A 20,474-nucleotide genomic window follows, 5' to 3' on the forward strand; every position below is an offset into this window, starting at 1 on the left:
TTGGTGTTTTTTTGTATATTACATGTCGATTTAAACTCTTTTGCAGATACTCCTTGTGCACAACCAACTCAGCAATTGCAGCTCTGCTCTGTGCACTGTATCCTCACTTCCCAGCTCACAGCACTGACAATAGGTAAGCGACCCTTCAATGAATGTAGCATTGTGCCATTGCCAATTTGTATCAGTCACGGGGTCATACAGCATAGAAATATGCCCTTCAACCTAACGTTCATGCTGACTTTAAGACAGTGACTTTAAGACTTTTGCCTCCATCACAGTGAGGAGGTGCCTGGTGAACTCACTGTGGTGGATGTTAGTTTGTGTTTATTGTGTGTTTTGTTGTTTATTATTATATGTATGACTGCAGTCAACGAAATTTTGTTCAGACCGAAAGGTCTGAATGACAAATAAAGGAATCTAATCTAATCTAATCTAACTATCTATCATCTTCACTAATGCCATGATTTTCTCCTCCACGTTTAAATTAGCTCCTCCCTCAGATTCCACCACACTTGCACACGAGCAGCGATTTGGAGTCATAGAGTTATAAAGCACAGAAACAGACCCTTTAGTCCAACTCATCCATGGCAACCTAGGTGCCTTACATGGCCAACAGAAATGCAACATAATAGGCCATGTGTGATCTCGCCAATGTCATGTACAGCTTAGTTCAGTTTATATCCATCTTGATACACCGGAGTCCACACCGACCGGCGATCACCCTGTACACTAACACTAACCTACACACAAGGGACAATTTACAATTGGCAGAAGCTAATTAACCTATAAACCTGCACGTCTTTGGGAAGTGTGAGGAAACCAGAACACCCGGAGATCCTCATGCAGTTTCTCTTCCCCCACCCACAGGGAGAATGTACATAGAAACCTAGAAACATAGAAAATAGGTGCAGGAGTAGGCAATTCGGCCCTTCGAGCCTGCACCGCCGTTCAGTATGATCATGGCTGATCATCCAACTCAGTATCCTGTACCTGCTTTCTCTCCATACCCCCGATCCTTTTAGCCACAAGGGCCACATCTAACTCCCTCTTAAATATAGCCAATGAACTGGCCTCAACTACATTCTGTGGCAGAGAATTCCAGAGATTCACCACTCTCTGTGTAAAAAATGTTTTTCTCATCTCAGTCCTAAAAGACTTCCCCCTTATCATTAAATTGTGACCACTTGTTCTGGACTTCCCCAACATCAGGAACAATCTTCCTGCATCTAGCCTGTCCAACCCCTTAAGAATTTTGTAAGTTTCTATAAGATCCCCCCTCAATCTTCTAAATTCTAGCGAGTGCAAGCCGTACAAACTCCGTACAGACAGCACCCGTAGTCAGGATCGATCCCGGGTCTCTGGCACTGTGAGGCAGCAACTCTACCCTGCGCCGCCCTGAGTCGTGGTAGTTTTTTCCCCCCAGGTATCACCTTCAAGCGTTGAGGCACTTGTACGTGCTTGCTGCCGAGCCACGGCTCCTGGTGCCTGTCGACGTGGATACCAACACACCGTGCTACGCCCTCATCAAGGTCACCTACAAGGTACGTGCGCTCGAGTTGGCGACATTCACAATCAGAGCAGCACCTCATAGTTAACTCGTATTCTCGCAGGAAGGTTACACTGCTCAGGAGGGTTGAAACTAATTTGACAGGGGGACTGGAAAGCAGAGTAACCGTACAGAAGATGGTGAGCAACATTCACCACGCTCATTGCCTAAGCACGATCCCCAATTAGCAAAGTGTACAGAAATAGTCCACTGGGACCGCATACAAGATGCAACAGGTTTCGGCTCCATTTTCAAAGTCTAGTTCATGCTCCAGGTCTTATGAGCGGTGCCCGCTCCAGCGAGCCCCAGGCTGCTGTAGGGCCTCCAGCCGTCGCCTTCCCTTGTACGTCTGGATCGTCCAATGAGCCGACACCCCTCTCCTCGCTCCCCCTTGAGGGCGCGGAAGGCCTCGTAGACCCCGCGTAGGTTCACTCTCCTACCGGCCTTGCTCCTTACGTCCGTCGTCTCCCCCTCCTTCCTCTCCGATCTTCGGGGGACGAACAGAGGCCGGCTTGGCGTCTTCCGCCCCCTTCCCCCCCCCCCCCCCCCCCCCACTGGCCGTGGCCCGCCGTGTCTTTATGTGTCCGGCCTTGCGGCCGTCGTGTAGGCTCAATAGAGTTGATGTTGAGATGTTTACACTCATGAGAGAGACTCAATCAAGAGGACATAACTACAAGGTAAGGAGCCGGTCATTTCAAACTGAGGTACATATAAAAATGACTTTTGTTGTGTGATGGTGAAACTGTGGGACCCTCTGTCCCAGCAGGTGGTGGAAGATGCATCTTCAGAAGTATTCGCGGTGGAGGTGGTTAACAATTTGATGTACGAGGTTTTGAGGAAATGAGACAGAACAGGATAGGCACAAAGTGCTGGAGTAACTCCACGAGTCAGGCAGCAGTTCTGGAGAAGTGGAGGAAGGAACTGCACATGCTGGTTTAAACTGAAGATAGATACAAAATGCTGGAGGATCTCAGCGGGGCACGCAGCGTCTCTGAATTTAAGGAATGGGTGATGTTTCGGGTCGAGACCCTTCTTCCGACAGAAAGTAGAGGGTGGACAGAACAGGAGTTGAGCTTCGATTACCCACGATCAGACTTGAATGGCCCAGTAGTTTATTCTGCTGTTTTTTTGCTTCCTTGTAGTGTATCATAGAGTCATAGAGAGTAATAGTCACACAACATGGAAACAGGTGTCCAACTTGCCCACACCTACCAACATGTCCCATCTATCTGCATTTGGCCCATATCCCTCTAAACCTATCCTATCCATGTGCATGTCTAAATGTTTCTGAAACATTGCAATAGTACCTGCCTGAACTACCTCCATCGGCAGCTCGTTCCATATACACACCACCCTTTGTGTGAAAAAGTTACCCCTAGGGTCTTATTAAAACACCCTCCCTTATCCCTCCTCACCTTAAACCTATGTCCTCTGGTTCTCAATTCCCCTACATTGGGCAAGAAACTGTGTGTTTATCTGACCTAATCCTCTCATGATTTTGTACACCTCTACCTGAACAAGATCACCCCTCGTCTTGCCCTCCAAGGAATAGAGTCCTAGCCTGCTGAACCTCTCCCTATAGCTCAGGCCCTCGAGTCCTGGCAACATCCTCGTAAATCTACTGTGCACCCTTTCCTGCTTGACAACATGTTTCCTATAACATGGCGGTGACCAAAGCTGAACACGATAATCTAAACGTGGCCTCACCAACGTCTTATATAACTACAACATGACCTCCCATCTTCTATGCTCAATACTGATGAAGTGCCGAAAGCCTTCTTGACCACAGTCTGAGGTAGAGAATACATAAATACCAGATCATCAACCTTTTTTGTTGGACACGTCTTAATATACAACAAGGACATGCTTGTGTTTCCCCATGGAAAGAAGTTATGGACCTCAATCAGCTTTCCCAGAGTAAATAAAACTTGATGACACATCCTGATGACTAAAGTAATCCCAGTGGTAGAAGCCATCCAATACACAAAAGACACTTGGACACTAACTACATGAATATGAGAGGGATATGGCAAATGCAACTAGTTTTCATGGGGCATCTCCCCCGGGTGCTCCGGTATCCTCCCACACTCCAAAGACGTACAGGTTTGTAGGTTAATTGGCTTTGGTAAAATTTGTAAATTGTCCCTAGTGTGCAGTGTGTGCTGGTGTAACGGGGATCGCTGGTCAGCAGCGGACTAGGTGGGCCGAAGGGCCTGATTCCGCACTGTATTTTTATACTAAACCTAAACTAAAGGTTTATATTTCTCTTTTTAATCTAGGCTTCTCAGTGGAGTGATGAAATGACAGTAAACTTGATGGCGCCTTGCCTTCTTCCTGAACTACACTTACTGAAAGAGGTAAAGTCGACCTTCCTTTGGCAAGAGTGCTCTTGGCTAGATTAACCTTGTAATTTTCCAGTGATAACTTCAAATCAGTTGACATTACATTGTACGGGCACCGCACGTTTAAGTGCGGGTTACGTGCCTGAAAAATAGCGTGTGAATCAAAAAGCACGTAAATCAAACACATGCCAGACACCGCACGTGGCGAAGCTCCCATGAGTAAAGTAAAGTATCCTTTATTGTCATTCAGGCTTTACAGTCTGAACGGTCCCAGGTATAAATTTGAGCACACAAAATGTGTCGGGATTAATTGCAGATGCTGGCTTAAACTGAAGACACAAAAGGCTGGGGTAACTCAGCGGGTCAGGTAGCAACTCTGGAGAAAAAGAATAGGTAACATTTTGGGTCAAGATCCTCCTTGACCACATTATTCTGAAAATAGGAATGAGTAATTTTGGGACGGCAAGTGGTGCTGTGGTGGAGTTGCTGCCTTACAGTGCCAGAGACACGGTTTCAATCCTGACCTCAGTTGTTGTCTGTACGGAGTTTGTATATACTCCCTATGACCATTTCGGTTTTCTCCGCGTGCTCCAATTTCTTCCTGCACTCCAAAGGCATGCAGGTTTGTAGGTTATTTGGCTTTGTTAAAAAAAAAATTGTAAATTGTCCCTAATGTGTAGGATTGTGCCAATGTACGGGGATCGCTGGTCTGCGCGGACTCGGTGAACCGAAGATCCGGCTTTCACATTGTATCTCTAAGGTCTAAAATAAATTATACTTTGATAGTAATTTGACAAGTGCATTATTTGACAAGTGTATTATGGCCCTGACCACGAGGAACAGTGGAGGAAGAGACTGACTTTGGTGCCTTCCCACACAGTGGGAAACGTTGATTCTGCTGTGTGGGGATGTTTTATGTCAAACCCTATAGTGTGTTGTGTCCATTTTTTTATTGTATGGCTGTATGGGAATTTAATTTCACTGTGCCATCTGGCACATGTGATGAATAAATCTATCTTGTATCTTGTATCTTGTATTCAGAAAACGTGTAAATCAAGCACATGTTAAATGTGAAGTGCCTTTAATTGTGTTTTTTTTTACTGCCTGCTAGTATTGATTGAGTGTCTATTTTGAAGTTTATTTTATAAGTAAGTGATAACCTCTGAAAAATTCATTTGTATAGGATCCATATTATATGACTGTAGGTGTGTATGTCAGCAAAACCAGTCAAAGTAGAAACAAGGAACTGCAAATGCAAGTTTACAAAATAAGACACAAATATGCTGGAGTAACTCAGTGGGTCAGGAAGCACCTCTGCAGAACATGGATAAGGATCCCGACCCAACCCATCTCCGATCCATGTTCTCCAGAGATGCTGCTTGACCCACTGAGTTACTCCAGCATTTTGTGTCTTCTTCCAAGTCAAAGTAGTTTTCTTTTCATTCCTGGCTTCATTATTCAGAAAGATGACATTGTGGTAGAAGAGCAGGTGAGGCTTAGGGAGAGGCAGACCAAGGCAACCTAACCGTGGTGCAGCTGGTAGAGCCACTGCCTCACAGCGCCAGAAACCCAGGTTCGATGCTGTCCTTGTAGAGTTGGCATGTTCTCCCTGTGACTGCATAGGCTTCATCCGGGTACTCCGGTTTCTTCCTACATTCCAAAGAGGTGCAGGTTTGTAATTAGTTGCCTTGTGTAAATCGCCCCTCGTGTGTAGGGAGTGGATGAGAAACTGGGATAACATCGGACTAGTGTGAACGGGTGATCGATGGTTGCCGTGGACTCGGTGGGCCGAGGGCCTGTTTTCCATGCTCTAATGCCCCTGTCCCACTTAGGAAATCTGAACGGAAACCTCTGGAGACTTTGCGCCCCACACAAAGTTTCCGTGCGGTTCCCAGAGGTTGCAGGTGGTTGCCGGAGGTTGCAGGTAGTGGAAGCAGGTAGGGAGACTGACAAAAACCTCCGGGAACCGCACGGAAACCTTGGGTGGGGCGCAAAGTCTCCAGAGGTGTCCGTTCAGGTTTCCTAAGTGGGACAGGGGCATAACTCTAAAACTGAACCAAGCAACTTTCACCTCTTTAATAATTGAGCCCTGTATTTTTTACATTTTTCCAATCTGCTTGGAAGGTATGATTGAAATAGCATTTTAAGGGGGAAAAGCATGCCACACGTTACTTTGGGCATGAGTGTCAAACCACTTGTCCTGCTTGAAATCCAAGCATGAAGTATTAATTCATATGGTCCATGTTAAAAGAAATGTGCAGCCTCAAGTTTTGATAGGGTAGTAACAGCTGGTTTACTCTTTCCAGATCAAAGTAAAAGGCCCCAAATACTGGGAAATTATGATGGATCTCTTGAAAGGAGCTCAAAGTTTACAGTGAGTATATAAATAACATGGTACTTTACATTAGATATGAGAAACTGGAGATGTTGGTTTTCAAAAAAAAGACACAAAGTAACTCAGCGGGTCAGGCAGCATCTCTGGAGAACATGGATAGGCGACCATTCGGGTCGTGGCCCTTCTTCAGACTGTGTGGTGGGGGAGTGGGGAGAAATGTTGGAAAAGAGGACTGATTTTGGTAGGGGAGGAAGCTGGATGAGTGGTGGGGGCAGGACAAAGTTTGGGAAGTAATAGATGGATACAGGTGAGGTGGAGGGGGTGTGCTGTTTGGGCAAAGGCCAGTGATGCAAAGACATGTGAGATAAAGGTGTAAGGAATGAAGGCTTGTTAAATGTGAAGCCAGACAAAGGAATATAGGTGGAAGGGGACAGGGGGCGCATCCAGGTTGGACACAGGGAAGAAAGGGGGGGGGGGGGGGGGGGAGGAGGAGGGCTAAAGGAGGGAGGAGCTGTTTGTAGCTTAGTTATCTAAAATTGGAGAATTCAACATTCATACCGTTGAGTGTAAGCTGCCCAAGCAGAATATGAGGTGCTGTTCCTCCAGTTTGCGTGTGGACTCACTCTGGCAATGGAGAAAGCCCAGGGCTGAAATGCTAGTATGGGAATGGGACGGGGTTAAAATGGATAGCAATTGGGAGATCCAGTAGGCCTTGGCAGACTGAATGAACCCTGTTCACTTATTGAGCAAAGGAATACTCACTATATCGGACCACGAAGGGTGGGGGGGGGGGTGGGGGGGGGTTGTCCATTATTGCCGATTGTCTCTTACAACCAAGTGAAGCATATAAATTATAACCCAAGGCCGGGATGGAAGAAACGCGGCGTTGTGGGGTGGGCGGGTTAAACTAGTGGGCACTTACAAAGACGTGAGATAAAGGTGTAAGGAATGAAGGCTTGTTAAATGTGAAGCCAGGGAGCCGCAGAACCCTCGGCCGTGCACACGGTGCGTCGGGAACGAGCCCGGTACTTGTGCTGCCTTTGTGCTTCTCGCTCCCTCTTCTCCCGCAACTGGAAGCTTCCAACACGTGGCACCAGCTCGTTGGGTAACCGGCAGATGGGGGGGCGTTACCAGGCGACCGGGGCACGCGTTGCCAGGGTGACACAGGATCAGTGGCGCACGCTGCCTCTGCATCCAACCTCTCACTGTGACAGCCGCTGCAAACCCGTACCCAATGACACGCTCTTAAGAGTAGACACAAGATGCCATAGTAACTCACGTTTCGGGTTGAGACCCTTCATCAGAGTGAGAGCCAAAGAGGGGGGGGGGGACACACTTGAGGTATGGGAAGGTGCAAAAGAAAGAAGAGCCTGCATCGATGACTCATGAAAGGTGGAGCCCACAATGAGCCATTGTTGGCTGGGGACGAGGCGATAATGAAGGAATACAAACGGTGAAATTTCCCAGAGGACTAGGGTGGGGGAGTGATGGAGAGAGAGGGAACGCAAGGGTTACTTGGAGTTGGAGAAATCGATATTCATGTTGGTGAGTTGTAAGCTGCCCAAACAAAATATGAGGTGCCTGTCCTCCTATTTGCGTGCTCCTCAAGAGTGTTTTGGTGTTCGCTCTTTCCCCGTTGCACCCGTTCCGCTGCCCAATGCTGCGCTGTGCATCTCCCACCAAATGCCGCCACGTACAGACGCTTTGGTCCGCTATAACCGATATCCGTTATATAGGGGTCCGTAATAGCGAGGGTTTACTGTATTTGAGAGCTGTGGTTTGATATTGTCTACATCAGGTAATTTTGGGTTCTCATGGGCTCTCTTTCAGATCAATCCTATCGAAAGATGGTTTTCTCTACGTCAAGCTCCGAGCGGGCCACCTCTCCTACACCGAGGATCCGAAAGGGTTTCGCAGTCTTTTAGCTCAAACATTCACTCATAGAAACCCTGAGTTCCTATCGATCAAGGTAAAACCAAAAGTACTGCTTCCTTATTATCTGCTTCTGGGAAGTACTCTGCCCTGTAAGGAAATGGCTTGCTCCTTAGTAAATAAAATTTGCTGGGTAAATGCGCAGATACAGGGCGGCACAGTGGTAGAGTTGCACCAGAGACCCGGGTTCGATCCTGACTACGGGTGTTGCCTGCATGGAGTTTGTATATTCTTCCTGGGACTGTGGGTTTTCTCCGGGTGCTCCGATTGCTACGATTTCCTCCCACACTCCAAAGACGTGCAGTTTTGTAGACTAATTTGCTATGATGAGATTGTAACAAAATTGTCCCTGGTGTGTAGGACAGCGCTAGTGTACTGGGTCGGCTCGGACATGGTGGGCAGAAGGGACTGTTTCCACGCTGTATCTCTAAAGTAAAGTGTTATTTTTCTTTCCAACTTTGATTTGGCTCGATATTAAAATGTTGCTGTGGTTTTCTTTACAGCCAGAAGCTGTCTCGGCTTTCACCTCCGACCCAGCTCTGCTTTCGTTTGCCGAGTATTTCTGCAAACATTCAAAGAAAGACGGGGAGGTAAGTGTTGCGAACCAGACTGTTCAAGATTCTGAAGAACGGTCCTGACCCAAAACATCACTTATCGAGCGGCACAGTGGAGCAGCAGTGGAGCTGCTGCCTTACAGTGCCAGGATTGGATCCTGACTACAAGTGCTATCTGTACAGAGTTTGTACGCTCTCGCTGTGACCGTGTGGGTTTTCTCCGGGTGCTCCAGGTTTCTCCCACACTCCAAAGACGTACAGCCTTGCAGGTTAATTGGCTGCGGTAAAATTGTAAATTGTCCTGCGTGTGTAGGATAGTGCTAGTGTACGGGGTGATCGCTGGTTGGTGTGGTGCCGAAGGGCCTTTTCCACACTGTATCTCTAAAATATTTATCTCTTAAGTTAAGATGAAGCAGTGGGATCTGTAGTCTGTAGTTGCACAATGTATCAACAAGGAATGATTGTGCCTTGAGATGGTTGTACATTCTCCACCAAAATAAATATTAGGTACATGTAGACAATTGAAGCAAATTAATATTTCGGATAGGAAATTGGGTTGAAATCTAGTTGGCTGGTTTGGGCTTCTTAAAACATAGAGCAGTACAGCGCAGGAGAGGGGAACCTGCAGATCATATTTATCTTGATGCCGACAAGAAACTGCAGATGCCAGCTCAGAAAAAAGACACAAAGTGCTGGAGTAACTCAGGGGATCAGGTAACTCATCTGGAGAACATGGATAGGTGACTTGACCTGCCATTAAGGGCCACAATGTCTGTGTCGAACAGGATGCCAAGATTAACCAATCCTACCTGCCTCACATGAAATGGTCTCTTTAAAAGGGTTGCGATCTGAAACGTTGGCAATTTACAGGTCAGCACTGTGGTGCAGGGGTAGGGTTGCTGCCTTGCAGCGCCAGAGACCCAGGTTCGATCCTGACTACGGGTGCTGTCTGTACGGAGCTTGTATGTTCTCCCCGAGACAGCGTGGGTTTTTCTGGGTACTCCGATTTCGTCTAACACTCCAAGGACTCGCAGGTTTGTAGGTTAATTGGTTTTGGTAAAGATTGTAAATGTCCCCAGTGTGTAGGATATAGGATAGTGCCAGTGTACAGGTTGATGGCTGATTTTGCATGGACTCAGTGGGCCAAAGGGTCTGTTTCCGTGTTGTATCTCTAAACTAAACTAAATGTGATCCATATCCTTCCATTGTTTAAGAAGGAACTGCAGATGCTGAAAAAAATTGAAGGTGGACAAAAATGCTGGAGAAACTCAGCGGGTGAGGCAGCATCTATGGAGCGAAGGAATAGGTGACGTTTCGGGTGACCCGCTGAGTTTCTCCAGCATTTTTGTCTACCATATCCCTCCGTTCCTCTGCTTCTTGATATGATGTGGCTGTGCAATTTGTCAGTAATATTTATCAATAAACCCGTTTCGTCCCTGCAGAAACAGGAAGTGCTGGATTTGCTTTCATCCATCCTCTATGAGTGTGTTACTCAAGAGAAGCCGGAAATGTTGCCCACGTACATGGCCATTGACCAGGTAAGTAGTTACCTTGTGGAAGTTTCATGGCATATTTCCGACGCCCTTGAGGAAATCTCATTTTCAACCGCAGAAATGATAACACATTGATTCAAAGATAGACACAAACAGCCGGAGTAACTCAGCGGGTCAGACAGCATCTCTGGCGAAAAGATATAGATGACGTTTCGGGTCGAGATCCGTCTTCAGTCTGAAGAAGGGTCTTGAGCCGAAATGTCAGCTATTCCTTTTCTCCTGAGATGCTGCCTGTCCCGCTGAGTTACTCCAGCTTTTTGTGTCAATCTTCGGTTTAAACCAGCATCTGCAGTTCCTTTTAACAACCCATTGACAAATCAATGACTATTTGCATTACCCCATGCTCTCCCCATGACCCCTGTTACCTCATCCTCTATTTTCTTAAAATTTTAGTTGAGTTTATTATTTACATGCACCGAGGTACAGTAAGAAAAAAGCTTTCTTTTGCGTGCTATCCAGTCAAAGAAAAGCCTATACAAGATTACACGAGACCTGTCTGAAGAAGGATCTTGACCAAAACGTCACCTGCTCCTTTTCTCCAGAGATGCTGCTTGACCCGCTGAGTTACTCCAGCATTTTGTGTCTACATACATGAATACAATCAAGTCATCCACAGTGCACACATAAAAGATGAACGAAACAACATTTACTGCACGATAAAGTCTGATTAAAGATAGTTCAAGGGTCTCCAATGAGGTAGATTGGAGGTCAGGGACGCTCTCTGTCTGAGAAGCTGTACACTGTGGGTGGCTCGATTGTAATCATGTATAGTCTGCCCACTGACTGGTTAGCTGGTAAACCAGCATCTGTAGTTCCTTCCGACACAAACCTCATTGGAGACCCTTGGACCTTCTTTGATTGGAATTTGCTGGACTTTATCTTGCACTAAACGTTATTCACGTTATAAACGGCTCGATTGTAATCATGAATTGTCTTTCCGCTGACTGGATAGCACGCAACAAAAGCTTTTTACTGTACCTCGGTACACGTGACAATAAACTAAACTGAAAAGACACAAAGCGGGTCAGGCAGCATCTCTGGAGAACGTGGATAGGTGACATTTCGTGTTGGGACCCTTCTTCAGACTGATTGTGGTAACGGGGGTGGGGGGTTGGGGAGAAAGTTGGAAGAGAGGTGGGGGCAACTGAGAGCAGGATAAGTCACTTTTATAGACCTTTGCCTGCCTGCCCCTTCCTGCTTTCTCCTTACCCATCGTAATCAGTCTGAAGGAGACTCCCAACCCAAAACATCACATCCATGTGTAGGAAAAAACTTCAGATCGAAGGTAGACACAAAATGCTGGAGTAACTCGGCAGGACAGGCAGCATCTGTGGAGAGAAGGAATGGGTGACGTTTCGGGTCAAGACTCTTCTTCAGACTGACATCACTTATCCACGTTCTACAGAAAGCTATATCCCATGAATGGCCCCTTTGGCCCACAATGTCTGTGCTGAACATAATGGCAAGATAAACCAATATCTGACTGTGTGGAGTTTGCATGTTCTCCCCGTGTCCGCGTGGATTTCTTCCAGGTGCTCTGGTTTCCTCCCGCATCCCAAAGACGTGCAGGTTTGTAGGTTAATTGGCCCTCTGTAAATTGGTTCTAGTCTGTAGGAAAGGGATAACATAGAATTAGTGTGAACTTTTATTTGATGGTCGGTGTGGACTCTGTGGGCCAAAGGGCATTTTTCCATGCTGCAACTCTCAACTAAACTAATCTCTGTCTGCACATGATGCAAATGCTATCCATTCCCTGCATATCTGTGTGGCTGTTTGAAAGCCACGATTGTATCTGCCTCCACCACCTCCCCTGGAAGCACTTTCCAGGCACCCATTACTCTATGTGTTAAAAAAAACCTTGTCCCGCACTTTAACATTAACATGTAATATAATTAATTTTTGCATTTCAGGCAGTCAGGAGATTAGAACGGAAAGAAATGTCGGAAACGTTTGAGTTGTGGCAGATGAAACTAGTGCAGCAGTTCTATAACTCCACTTCACTCCAAACCAACTTCAAAAACAGCAGCACTGGACTTCTGATCAATTCTGAGTTTCTCCTTGCCATGAAGAGCTCCTTGGACTGTACTCTAGATCATTGGCTACATGGTGAGCAAGTGTTGTGCTGTACATAAAATTCTTAATGAACAGTCTAGATGCCTAAAAAAATGTTCCCCATGTTGGGGGAGTCCAGAACCAGGGGTCACAGTTTAAGAATAAGGGGTAGGCCATTTAGGACTGAGATGAGGAAAAACCTATTCACCCAGAGAGTTGTGAATCTGGAATCCTCTGCCACAGAAGGCAGTGGAGGCCAACTCACTGGATGTTTTCAAGAGAGAGTTAGATTTAGCTCTTAGGGCTAAAGGAATCAAGGGATATGGGGAAAAAACAGGAACGGGGTACTGATTTTAGATGATCAGCCATGATCATATTGAATGATGGTGCTAGCTCGAAGGGCCGAATGGCCTACTCCTGCACCAATTTTTGTTGATTCTATGTTTCTACATAGAGTGAGTTTCCTGGCTACTTCGAGTTGCAATGTGCAGTTTGAGGTGCCCCAAGAAGGGATAATGAATTACTGGCACTGCCCTATAAAGTGGTGTAATCAGAGATCCAGACCAAAATGGCAAATTACGGTCAGATATGGATGTAAACAAGAGGAAGCATCATTAGTTAGGTGGAAAGATGCATCACGGTAACAGGCCCATTGCTCCATTGGATCCACGCTGACCATCAGTCACCCTTCTGCACCCGAGGTCAGAATCAAACCCGGGTCTCTGATGCTGTGAGGTAGCAACTCTACCAGCTGTGCCTCTGTGCTGCCCTATTTTGATGTTAGAAAAATGAGTTAGTTGGGAAGGGGAACTGAACGATCTTGGCAACGAGAGAGTTGGGGATATTCAAACAATAAGTGGTGGAGTTTAGAGCGAAATACCAACTGCGAGAGGAACTTGTGGAGTCAAGCAGTACCTATAGGGGAAGGAAGGAAATTGTCGATGTTTTGGGTTGAGACCCCGCGTCAGTGTACAGGATAAAGGGAATAACGTTTAGTGAAAGATAAAGTCCAGTAAAGTCCGATTAAAGATAGTCTGAAGGTCTCCAATGAGGTAGATGGGAGATCGTTAGTGATAGGATGGTTCAGTTTAGACTTCAGAGATAAGGTGTGGAAACAGGCCTTCGGCCCACCGAGTCTGCGCCAGCACCCCCCCCTTACCACCACACAAGAAGTGTAACTTGAAGCGTTTGCATTTGGAGAAGTTCGATACGGACCAGGAATGAAAATTAATAGCTATGAATCGATTAACAGCGAGCTACGAGGTAAGATTGAAACACCTGTCAGAGGGCTAAGAAACAATCCTGAGTTGAAGGCGTATTGTTTTAAGTGAGCATTTTGCAGCGACCTCACCTTATATTCTGGTTAAATATTCTTTCCATGGAAATCTCCTATTTCACTTTGAAATTATATTCATTTATAACAGTTTGTAACATCAGTAACCACCTTATTGTTCGTGCGTTTAGTACCGGGTATGCGTTAAAAACTACATCAACCAGGTGTGAAAATTACACTGAATCGAACGACGATTGAAAATGTGTGGGAATCGACTAATCGCGATCCTGCTGCGAAATTTTTAAGTCGAAAATTGTATTTTATTTCAAAGTGGGAATTTGAAGATAGGGACAGAGATGCTACACAGAGATTTTAAACTCGGGGGAGCTCTTGGGTGAACTCTCACAGTGGGACAGGGTTTGAGGCAGCATCTATGGAGCAAAGGAAATAGCCAACGTTTCAGGCCGGATCTGAAGAAGGGTTTCGACCCGAAACGTTGCATATTTCCTTAGCTCCATATGTGGGGGGGTGGGGGGGGGGGGGGTGCAGGGAGTCAGATAGACTGCGCAATGACAGGTGGGGATCCCAGTGTGAGAGTGAGTCACCACCTGCGTACAGCGTTCCCACATCCCTCTTCTCCACCAAGCAAGGCACACTCCTCTCTCCCCTCCGCCCTCTCCCCCCTTCCTTCCCTCATCATCACCCCCCTCTCTAAAGAAGGAGGGAGAGGGAGGGGGAGGGAGGTAGGGAGAGGGAGGGAGATCTAAAGGGTAACTGGTTTTGGTCTCCAATTATTTCACAAAGGGCAGCCAACAGTGGTGGTGAAGCAGAAGGGAGTTCTCTCCCGCCCCCTTTCTCTCTCTCTCTCCCTCTATCTCTCTCCCCCCTCTCTCTCCTCCTTCTCTCTCCCCCCCCTTCCTCTCTCTCCTCTCCAATTTCCCCTCTCTCTCTCCCTTTCTCTCCCCTTCCTCTCTCTTCTCTCTCAAATTCTCTCTCTCTCTCCCTCTCCCTCCCCCTCCCCCCACTCCTCTACCCCCAGCCACGTTTATGTCTACAGTTCACTCCACGAGTGTGTGTGTGAGAGCCGAGCAGTGTTTCTCATTCTGACTCTGCTCCGTGAGCTGCTCGTATTGACAGTAATCGTGTCCAACTCTTAACTGAAAACTTGTGGTTTGCGTCTGAAAATCCCCCTTCTGTCTGTCCACGGCTCCCCCCCACACACACACAGACAGAGACACACACGCAGATAGAGACACACACGCAGATAGAGACACACAAACACAGCCACAGACACAAAGCGAATTTGTATTTCCATATGAAATACGGAAATTTAACGGGGCCCAATTTGGAAAAATCGGCCCTGCTCTCCACTTATGAAGGAAAATAATCTGAGTATCTTTGTATTTTTATTTTACACACCACCATTTTTAGCATCGGGAGACGTGCTGTTACATTCCTACCTAAATAGTCAGCCAGTGGAGGAATCACAGATCGCAATGCTGGCTTGTTTTTTGGTCTACCATTCTGTGCCAACGCACCAGCAGATGACAGCAAACGGAATTGAAGGTAAGGACCAAACGTGATCCTAGGTCTTATGTGGATGAATAGGGACAGTGTGGCAGCGGTCGAGTTGCTGCCTCACAGCACCAGAGAGCCGTGTTTGATCCTGACCTCGAGTGCTGTCTGTGTGCAGTCTGTACGTTCTCCCTGTGGCCGCGTGGGGCTTTCTCCGGATGCTCCGGTTTCCTCTCACACTCCAAAGACGTGCAGGTTTGTAGGGTAATTGGCTTCTGTAAAGTGACCCTAGTGTGTAGGAGAGAGCGCGTGTACGAGGTGATCGCTGGGTGGCACAGGGCCTGTTTCTATGCTATATCTCTAAATTCTAAATGCAATCATCCGGGAATTGGATTCATACATGAAGGGAAACTCTCCATGGGGAAAGAGTAAGTGCATGAATGAATTAGTATGAATGTCAAAGGTTAAGAGGGGAAGGCCGGAGAATGAGGTTAAAAGGTTTATATGGATCAGCCATGATTGAATGGTGGAGTAAACGAGATGGGCCCAAATGCCTTTATCCTGCTGTCTTATGAATCTATTGGACAACTCTTCCAGCAATCTGGTATATTCTCTGCTGGTTGGTGCTTTGATTCTCAATCCCTTCACAATTGCAGAACTATTTTTCAATTGTGACTTTGTAGATAAAATAAAATGCAATATTATTTAAATAAATAATTGAAATTCAGTTTTGGATCTCGAGAGATTTTTGAAATCCTCGTCCATAAATCATATGAGCAGAATTAGGCCATTTGGCCCATTGACTCTACCGTTCAAACATGTTTGAACTATCTTTCCCTCTTAACCCCATTCTCCTGCCTTCTCCCGCGTAAACTTTGACACCCTTACTGATCAAGAACCTGTCAATCTCCACTTTAAAAATATCCAATGATTTACCATCCTTTGACTAAGGAAATTCCACATCTCCTTTCTAACGGTACGTTCATTTATCCTGAGGCTGTGTCCTCTGGTCCCAGACTCTTCCACTAGTGGAAACATCCTCTCTACATCCATTCCATCCAGGCGAGTGTACGGTACCTAAAAAGGAGAGGCAAGGAACTACAGATGCTGGTTTACATAAAAGGACACAAAGTGCTGGAGTAATTCAGTGGGTCAGGCAGCATCTCTGGAGAACATGGATAGGTGATGTTTCAGGTCAGGGCTTCAGGGTCAATTAATTTCAAATGCCATCGAATCCGAAGAAAGGTCCTGACCCGAAACGTCACCTATCCACGTTCTCAAGAGATGTTGCCTGACCTGCCGAGTTACTCCAGCATTGTGTGTCCTTTTGTGTGTTAACCAGCATATGTATTTACTTGTTTCTACATTTGGACTGTACCTCATGAACGTATTTTGTTTAGTTTAGGTATAAAGCATAGAAACTGGCTCTTCAGCCCACCGACCATTGATCCCCAATTCATACTCATCCCGCATTCTCATCCACTCCCTACACTCTTGAGGCAATTTACAGAGGCCCACAAGTCTTTGGGATGTGGGAGGAAACCGGAGCACTCTGAGAAAACCCATGTGGTCAAAGGGAGAATGTGCAAACTCCGTACAGAGGTTATGATCGAACCCTGGTCTCTGGGGCATTGCGGCATCAACTCCACCAGTTGCCGTTTTATGGTGGTGACTCTGGATATAATGTTAAACCGAGCACTGCAAGAAATCGGTGTTCTTCAATCATCCTGGGGAATTTTTTAGATTCAAAGGAAAGTGTTATGATTAAAGATCTCATCTGAAGTAGAAAGCTCATGCATCTTATTGCATTAATTCTCTTGTTACATTGGCTAAATCTTTGGCGATGCCGATATTCTTGCAAGTTCACTCTCATGGTGCTTTTTCGATTTCTTTTTTAGGTACTACGGGATTTTCCCAACTCCTGCTGAAGTTTAGCCAGCTGCGTTTACCTGTGCAGGCCTTGTTGAGGTTAGCTCCGGTGATTCTGGGGAATCCACAGGCCATGTTGGTTTGATGACCCCTGACCTCGACTAACAGCTCAAGAACCTGCGGGGCCCATCAATGGAATCACTGCCGTCTGATTATGGAGTTGATTGTCCTGACATTAAAACACATTAAGAAGCAAGTAAACCCCACCATTTGTTACTGTGCGTCACCATCAAGTTGTAGGTTTGTATCTGTTAACCAAATTCGGCTCGAATCAGTGAATAAAGATGTCTACTTTTTGCAGTTACTCGTGAGATTTTCCTGCCTTGCAAATTTTGCTTGTATGAACTTGTGGTAACGACTGACAGGAAAATCCTTCAGGATTCTCCCCTGTGACTTCCGATCAGAGACGTTAGGCTTGCACATGGGCTGCGGGACTGGGGGGGGGGGGGGTGTTGGGGGGGCTGCGGGACATGTTTCCACTTTTTTGGACATGTTTCATAATGCGCAGCCTCAAGTTGCTTGAGCTGCTGCAGGAAACAACAGGCACGCTTGTGATTGACAGCAGCCGCCAACCAACCCAGCGGCGCTCTCCGCAGATGCTGCCTGCCCTGTTGAGTTACTCCAGCATTTTGTGTCTATCTTTGGTGTAAACCAGCATGTGCAGTTCCTTCCGACACATGATACTGATGTGTTCAGTCCGCCAATGACGGTTATAATTCTGCAAGTCACACATTATCCACTGGGTGGCGTGCAGAAGGCAGAGCCGAGGTCACAGCAGGGCTCCTGACTGTGTTCCAGAATCAGCATCTGCAGTCTCCTCTGCCACTCATCAGAACCGTGCACAGCTTTAAGCTTAATCACTGGAGTTCAATGTTTGACTCACATGCAGAGATCCACCACTTAGAACGCGTACAGGGCAGCACAGCGGCTGCCTTACAGCACCAGAGACCTGGGTTCAATCCTGAATACGGGTGCTGTCTGTACAGAGTTTGTACGTTCTCCCTGTGACAGCGTGGGTTTTCCCCGGGTGCTCTGGTGTCCTCCCACACTTCAAAGACGTGCAGGTTTGTAGGTTAAATGGCTTCTGTAAATTGTCCTTGGTGTGTAGGATAGTGTCAGTGAAAGCCCAGATTGCAAGTTATTTCTTGTAACCTGGTCACTTGAATGTCAAAGTGAGATGTGTCCTCTTAGGACCATCTTTAGCTCTCCACACAGGCCCAAGTAAATATAGGAGAACATGCAAAGATGTCGCAGTTGTTTCCATCCAACAGTGACACAGTTGGTAGAGCCGCTCTCTCACAGCACAGGGTTCATTCCTGACCTCAGAAACCAGCACACCCAATAGTATTTGCTGCATTCCTACTGAACGCTGCTCAGAAGCAATAAGATACCCTTATGAATGTGGTGGCATCAAAGTAACAATGCATAAGAGGCTGTTCAGCCTATTCTCCTGTGCAAGCTCTTTAGAGCTATTCCATTCATCCCTTTGTTGAGTTTGACTGTGTCCACACAGGCTAGTGTGTCTGTGTGGAGTTTGCACATTCGCCTGTATCAACATGGGCTTGTGTGTCTGTGTGGAGTTTGCACGTTCTCCTGTATCAACATGGGCTTGTGTGTCTGTGTGGAGTTTGCACGTTCTCCTGTATCAACATGGGCTTGTGTGCCTGTGTGGAGTTTGCACGTTCGCCTGTGACCATGTGCTCTTTTTACTCAGGTGCTCTGTTTTCCTCCCACATCCTAAAGGAATAAATGCTGGTAGGTTAATTGACTGCTACAGATTGCCCCAAGAGTGTAGGTGAGTGGTAGAATCTTGGGGATTTGATGGGAATGTGTGAAGAACAGGTTATTCTGAAAGTGAGTCATACAACATGGCCAAATTGTCCACGCCGATCGAGATACCGCATCTACACTAGACCCACCTGCCCACGTTTGGCCCATGTCCCTCTAAATGTTTCCTATTATGTACCTGTCCAAGTGTCTTTTAAATGTTGTTATCGAGCCAGCCTCAACTACACCTCCGGCAGCTCGTTCCATATACCCACTGCCCTCTGAATGAAAATGTTGCCTCTCAGGCAACTTTTGTATTAAATCTTACTCATCTCACCTTAAATGTATGTCCTCTTGTTTTTGATTCCCCTGCCGTGGGTAAAAGACTCTGCATTCACCCTGTCTATTCCCCTCGTGAATTTATACACCTCTAGCCTCCTACGCTCCAAGGAATAAAATCCTGGTCTGCTCAACCTCCCTATAATTCAGCCCCTCAATGCCTGGAAACATCCTCGTAAATCTTCTCTGCACTCTTTCCAGCTTAATAACATCCTTCCGAAAGCAGGGTGACAGAAACTGAAGACAATACTCCAAATGTGGCCACACCAACATCTTGCACAACTGTAACATAACATCCCAACTTCTCTACTCCATACCCTGGCCTGTGAAGGTCATTATACCAAAAGCCGTCTGGACTACCCTATCCACTTGTAACGCCTCTTTCAGAGAACGATGTACCTGTACTCCTTGATCCCTCTGCTCCACACCACTCCCTAAGGCCCGCCATTCACTGGTCCGACTTCCCAAAACGCAACACCTAACACTTGCATTAAACGCAATTAGCCATTCCTCGGCCCAGCTGATCAAAAGCCTGCTGTTATTTTAGATAACCATTTTCACTGCCTGTGATGCCATCCATTTTAGTGTCATCAGTAAACATGCCAAACAAACATTCTCATCCAAGTGGGAAATGGAATTGCTGCCTTCTGTGTTGAAAGGAAATATGGAATTTGGAAAATATGGAACTTCCACATATGAATATGGCACTTGGCCACATCTGTGTTTAATAATTTTCAAAATCCACCGCCTAATTCAATCAATTATAATTTAACGCACTTAAATAATTTAACAATAATTTAATTATCTTGCATTTCTGCAGATCTCCATATTATCATTCAACATATTGTTCAATTTAATTAAAAATTGTTCTTTAGTTTAGTTTAGAGATACTGCAGGGAAACAGGCCCTTCAGCCCACCGAGTCTGCGCCTACCAGCGACCCCATCACTAACACTATCCTACACTCACTAGGGACAATTTACAATGATACCAAGCCAATTCACCTACAAATCTGCATGTCTTTGGAGATCCTAGAGAAACCCCCCACAGGTCACGTATATACTCCGTACAGACAGCATCCATAGTCAGGATTGAACCCGGGTCTCTAGCGCTGTAAGGCAGCAACTCTACCGCTGCGCCAACTGCAGATTGTTCTTCTGTTAGGATTTATTCTCTTAAATAGGAGTGATGGCAATTGGATGCCAGCCAGGCTATTCAGCAATTATTTTGGACCTTTTCTCTGTAATTCACAGTTTTTTATATATGCAACTTGGCAGCACTCTACGTGGTCTGGGAGATACACCCAATCGCATCAGTTTGCACTGGACATAATAACAC

At 46.3% G+C, this 20,474-nt stretch overlaps 1 protein-coding gene across 1 annotated transcript in view; it reads left to right on the plus strand.

The window, feature by feature from the left end:
* anapc1 (anaphase promoting complex subunit 1) overlaps window positions 1-17,331 on the plus strand; it is a 100,909-nt gene extending 83,578 nt beyond the window's left edge. The window contains exons 37-46 of the mRNA XM_033020496.1: window positions 47-133; window positions 1,424-1,541; window positions 3,826-3,903; window positions 6,195-6,262; window positions 8,054-8,192; window positions 8,659-8,745; window positions 10,152-10,247; window positions 12,173-12,368; window positions 15,019-15,153; window positions 17,001-17,331. Coding sequence (XP_032876387.1) covers window positions 47-133; window positions 1,424-1,541; window positions 3,826-3,903; window positions 6,195-6,262; window positions 8,054-8,192; window positions 8,659-8,745; window positions 10,152-10,247; window positions 12,173-12,368; window positions 15,019-15,153; window positions 17,001-17,116 — 1,120 coding nt within the window. The 3' untranslated portion in view covers window positions 17,117-17,331. The remainder of the gene's footprint in view (window positions 1-46; window positions 134-1,423; window positions 1,542-3,825; window positions 3,904-6,194; window positions 6,263-8,053; window positions 8,193-8,658; window positions 8,746-10,151; window positions 10,248-12,172; window positions 12,369-15,018; window positions 15,154-17,000) is intronic.
* The last annotated feature ends 3,143 nt before the right edge of the window (window positions 17,332-20,474 follow it).

The sequence above is a fragment of the Amblyraja radiata genome, chromosome 5, assembly GCF_010909765.2.
Source record: "Amblyraja radiata isolate CabotCenter1 chromosome 5, sAmbRad1.1.pri, whole genome shotgun sequence".
NCBI lineage: Eukaryota > Metazoa > Chordata > Chondrichthyes > Rajiformes > Rajidae > Amblyraja > Amblyraja radiata.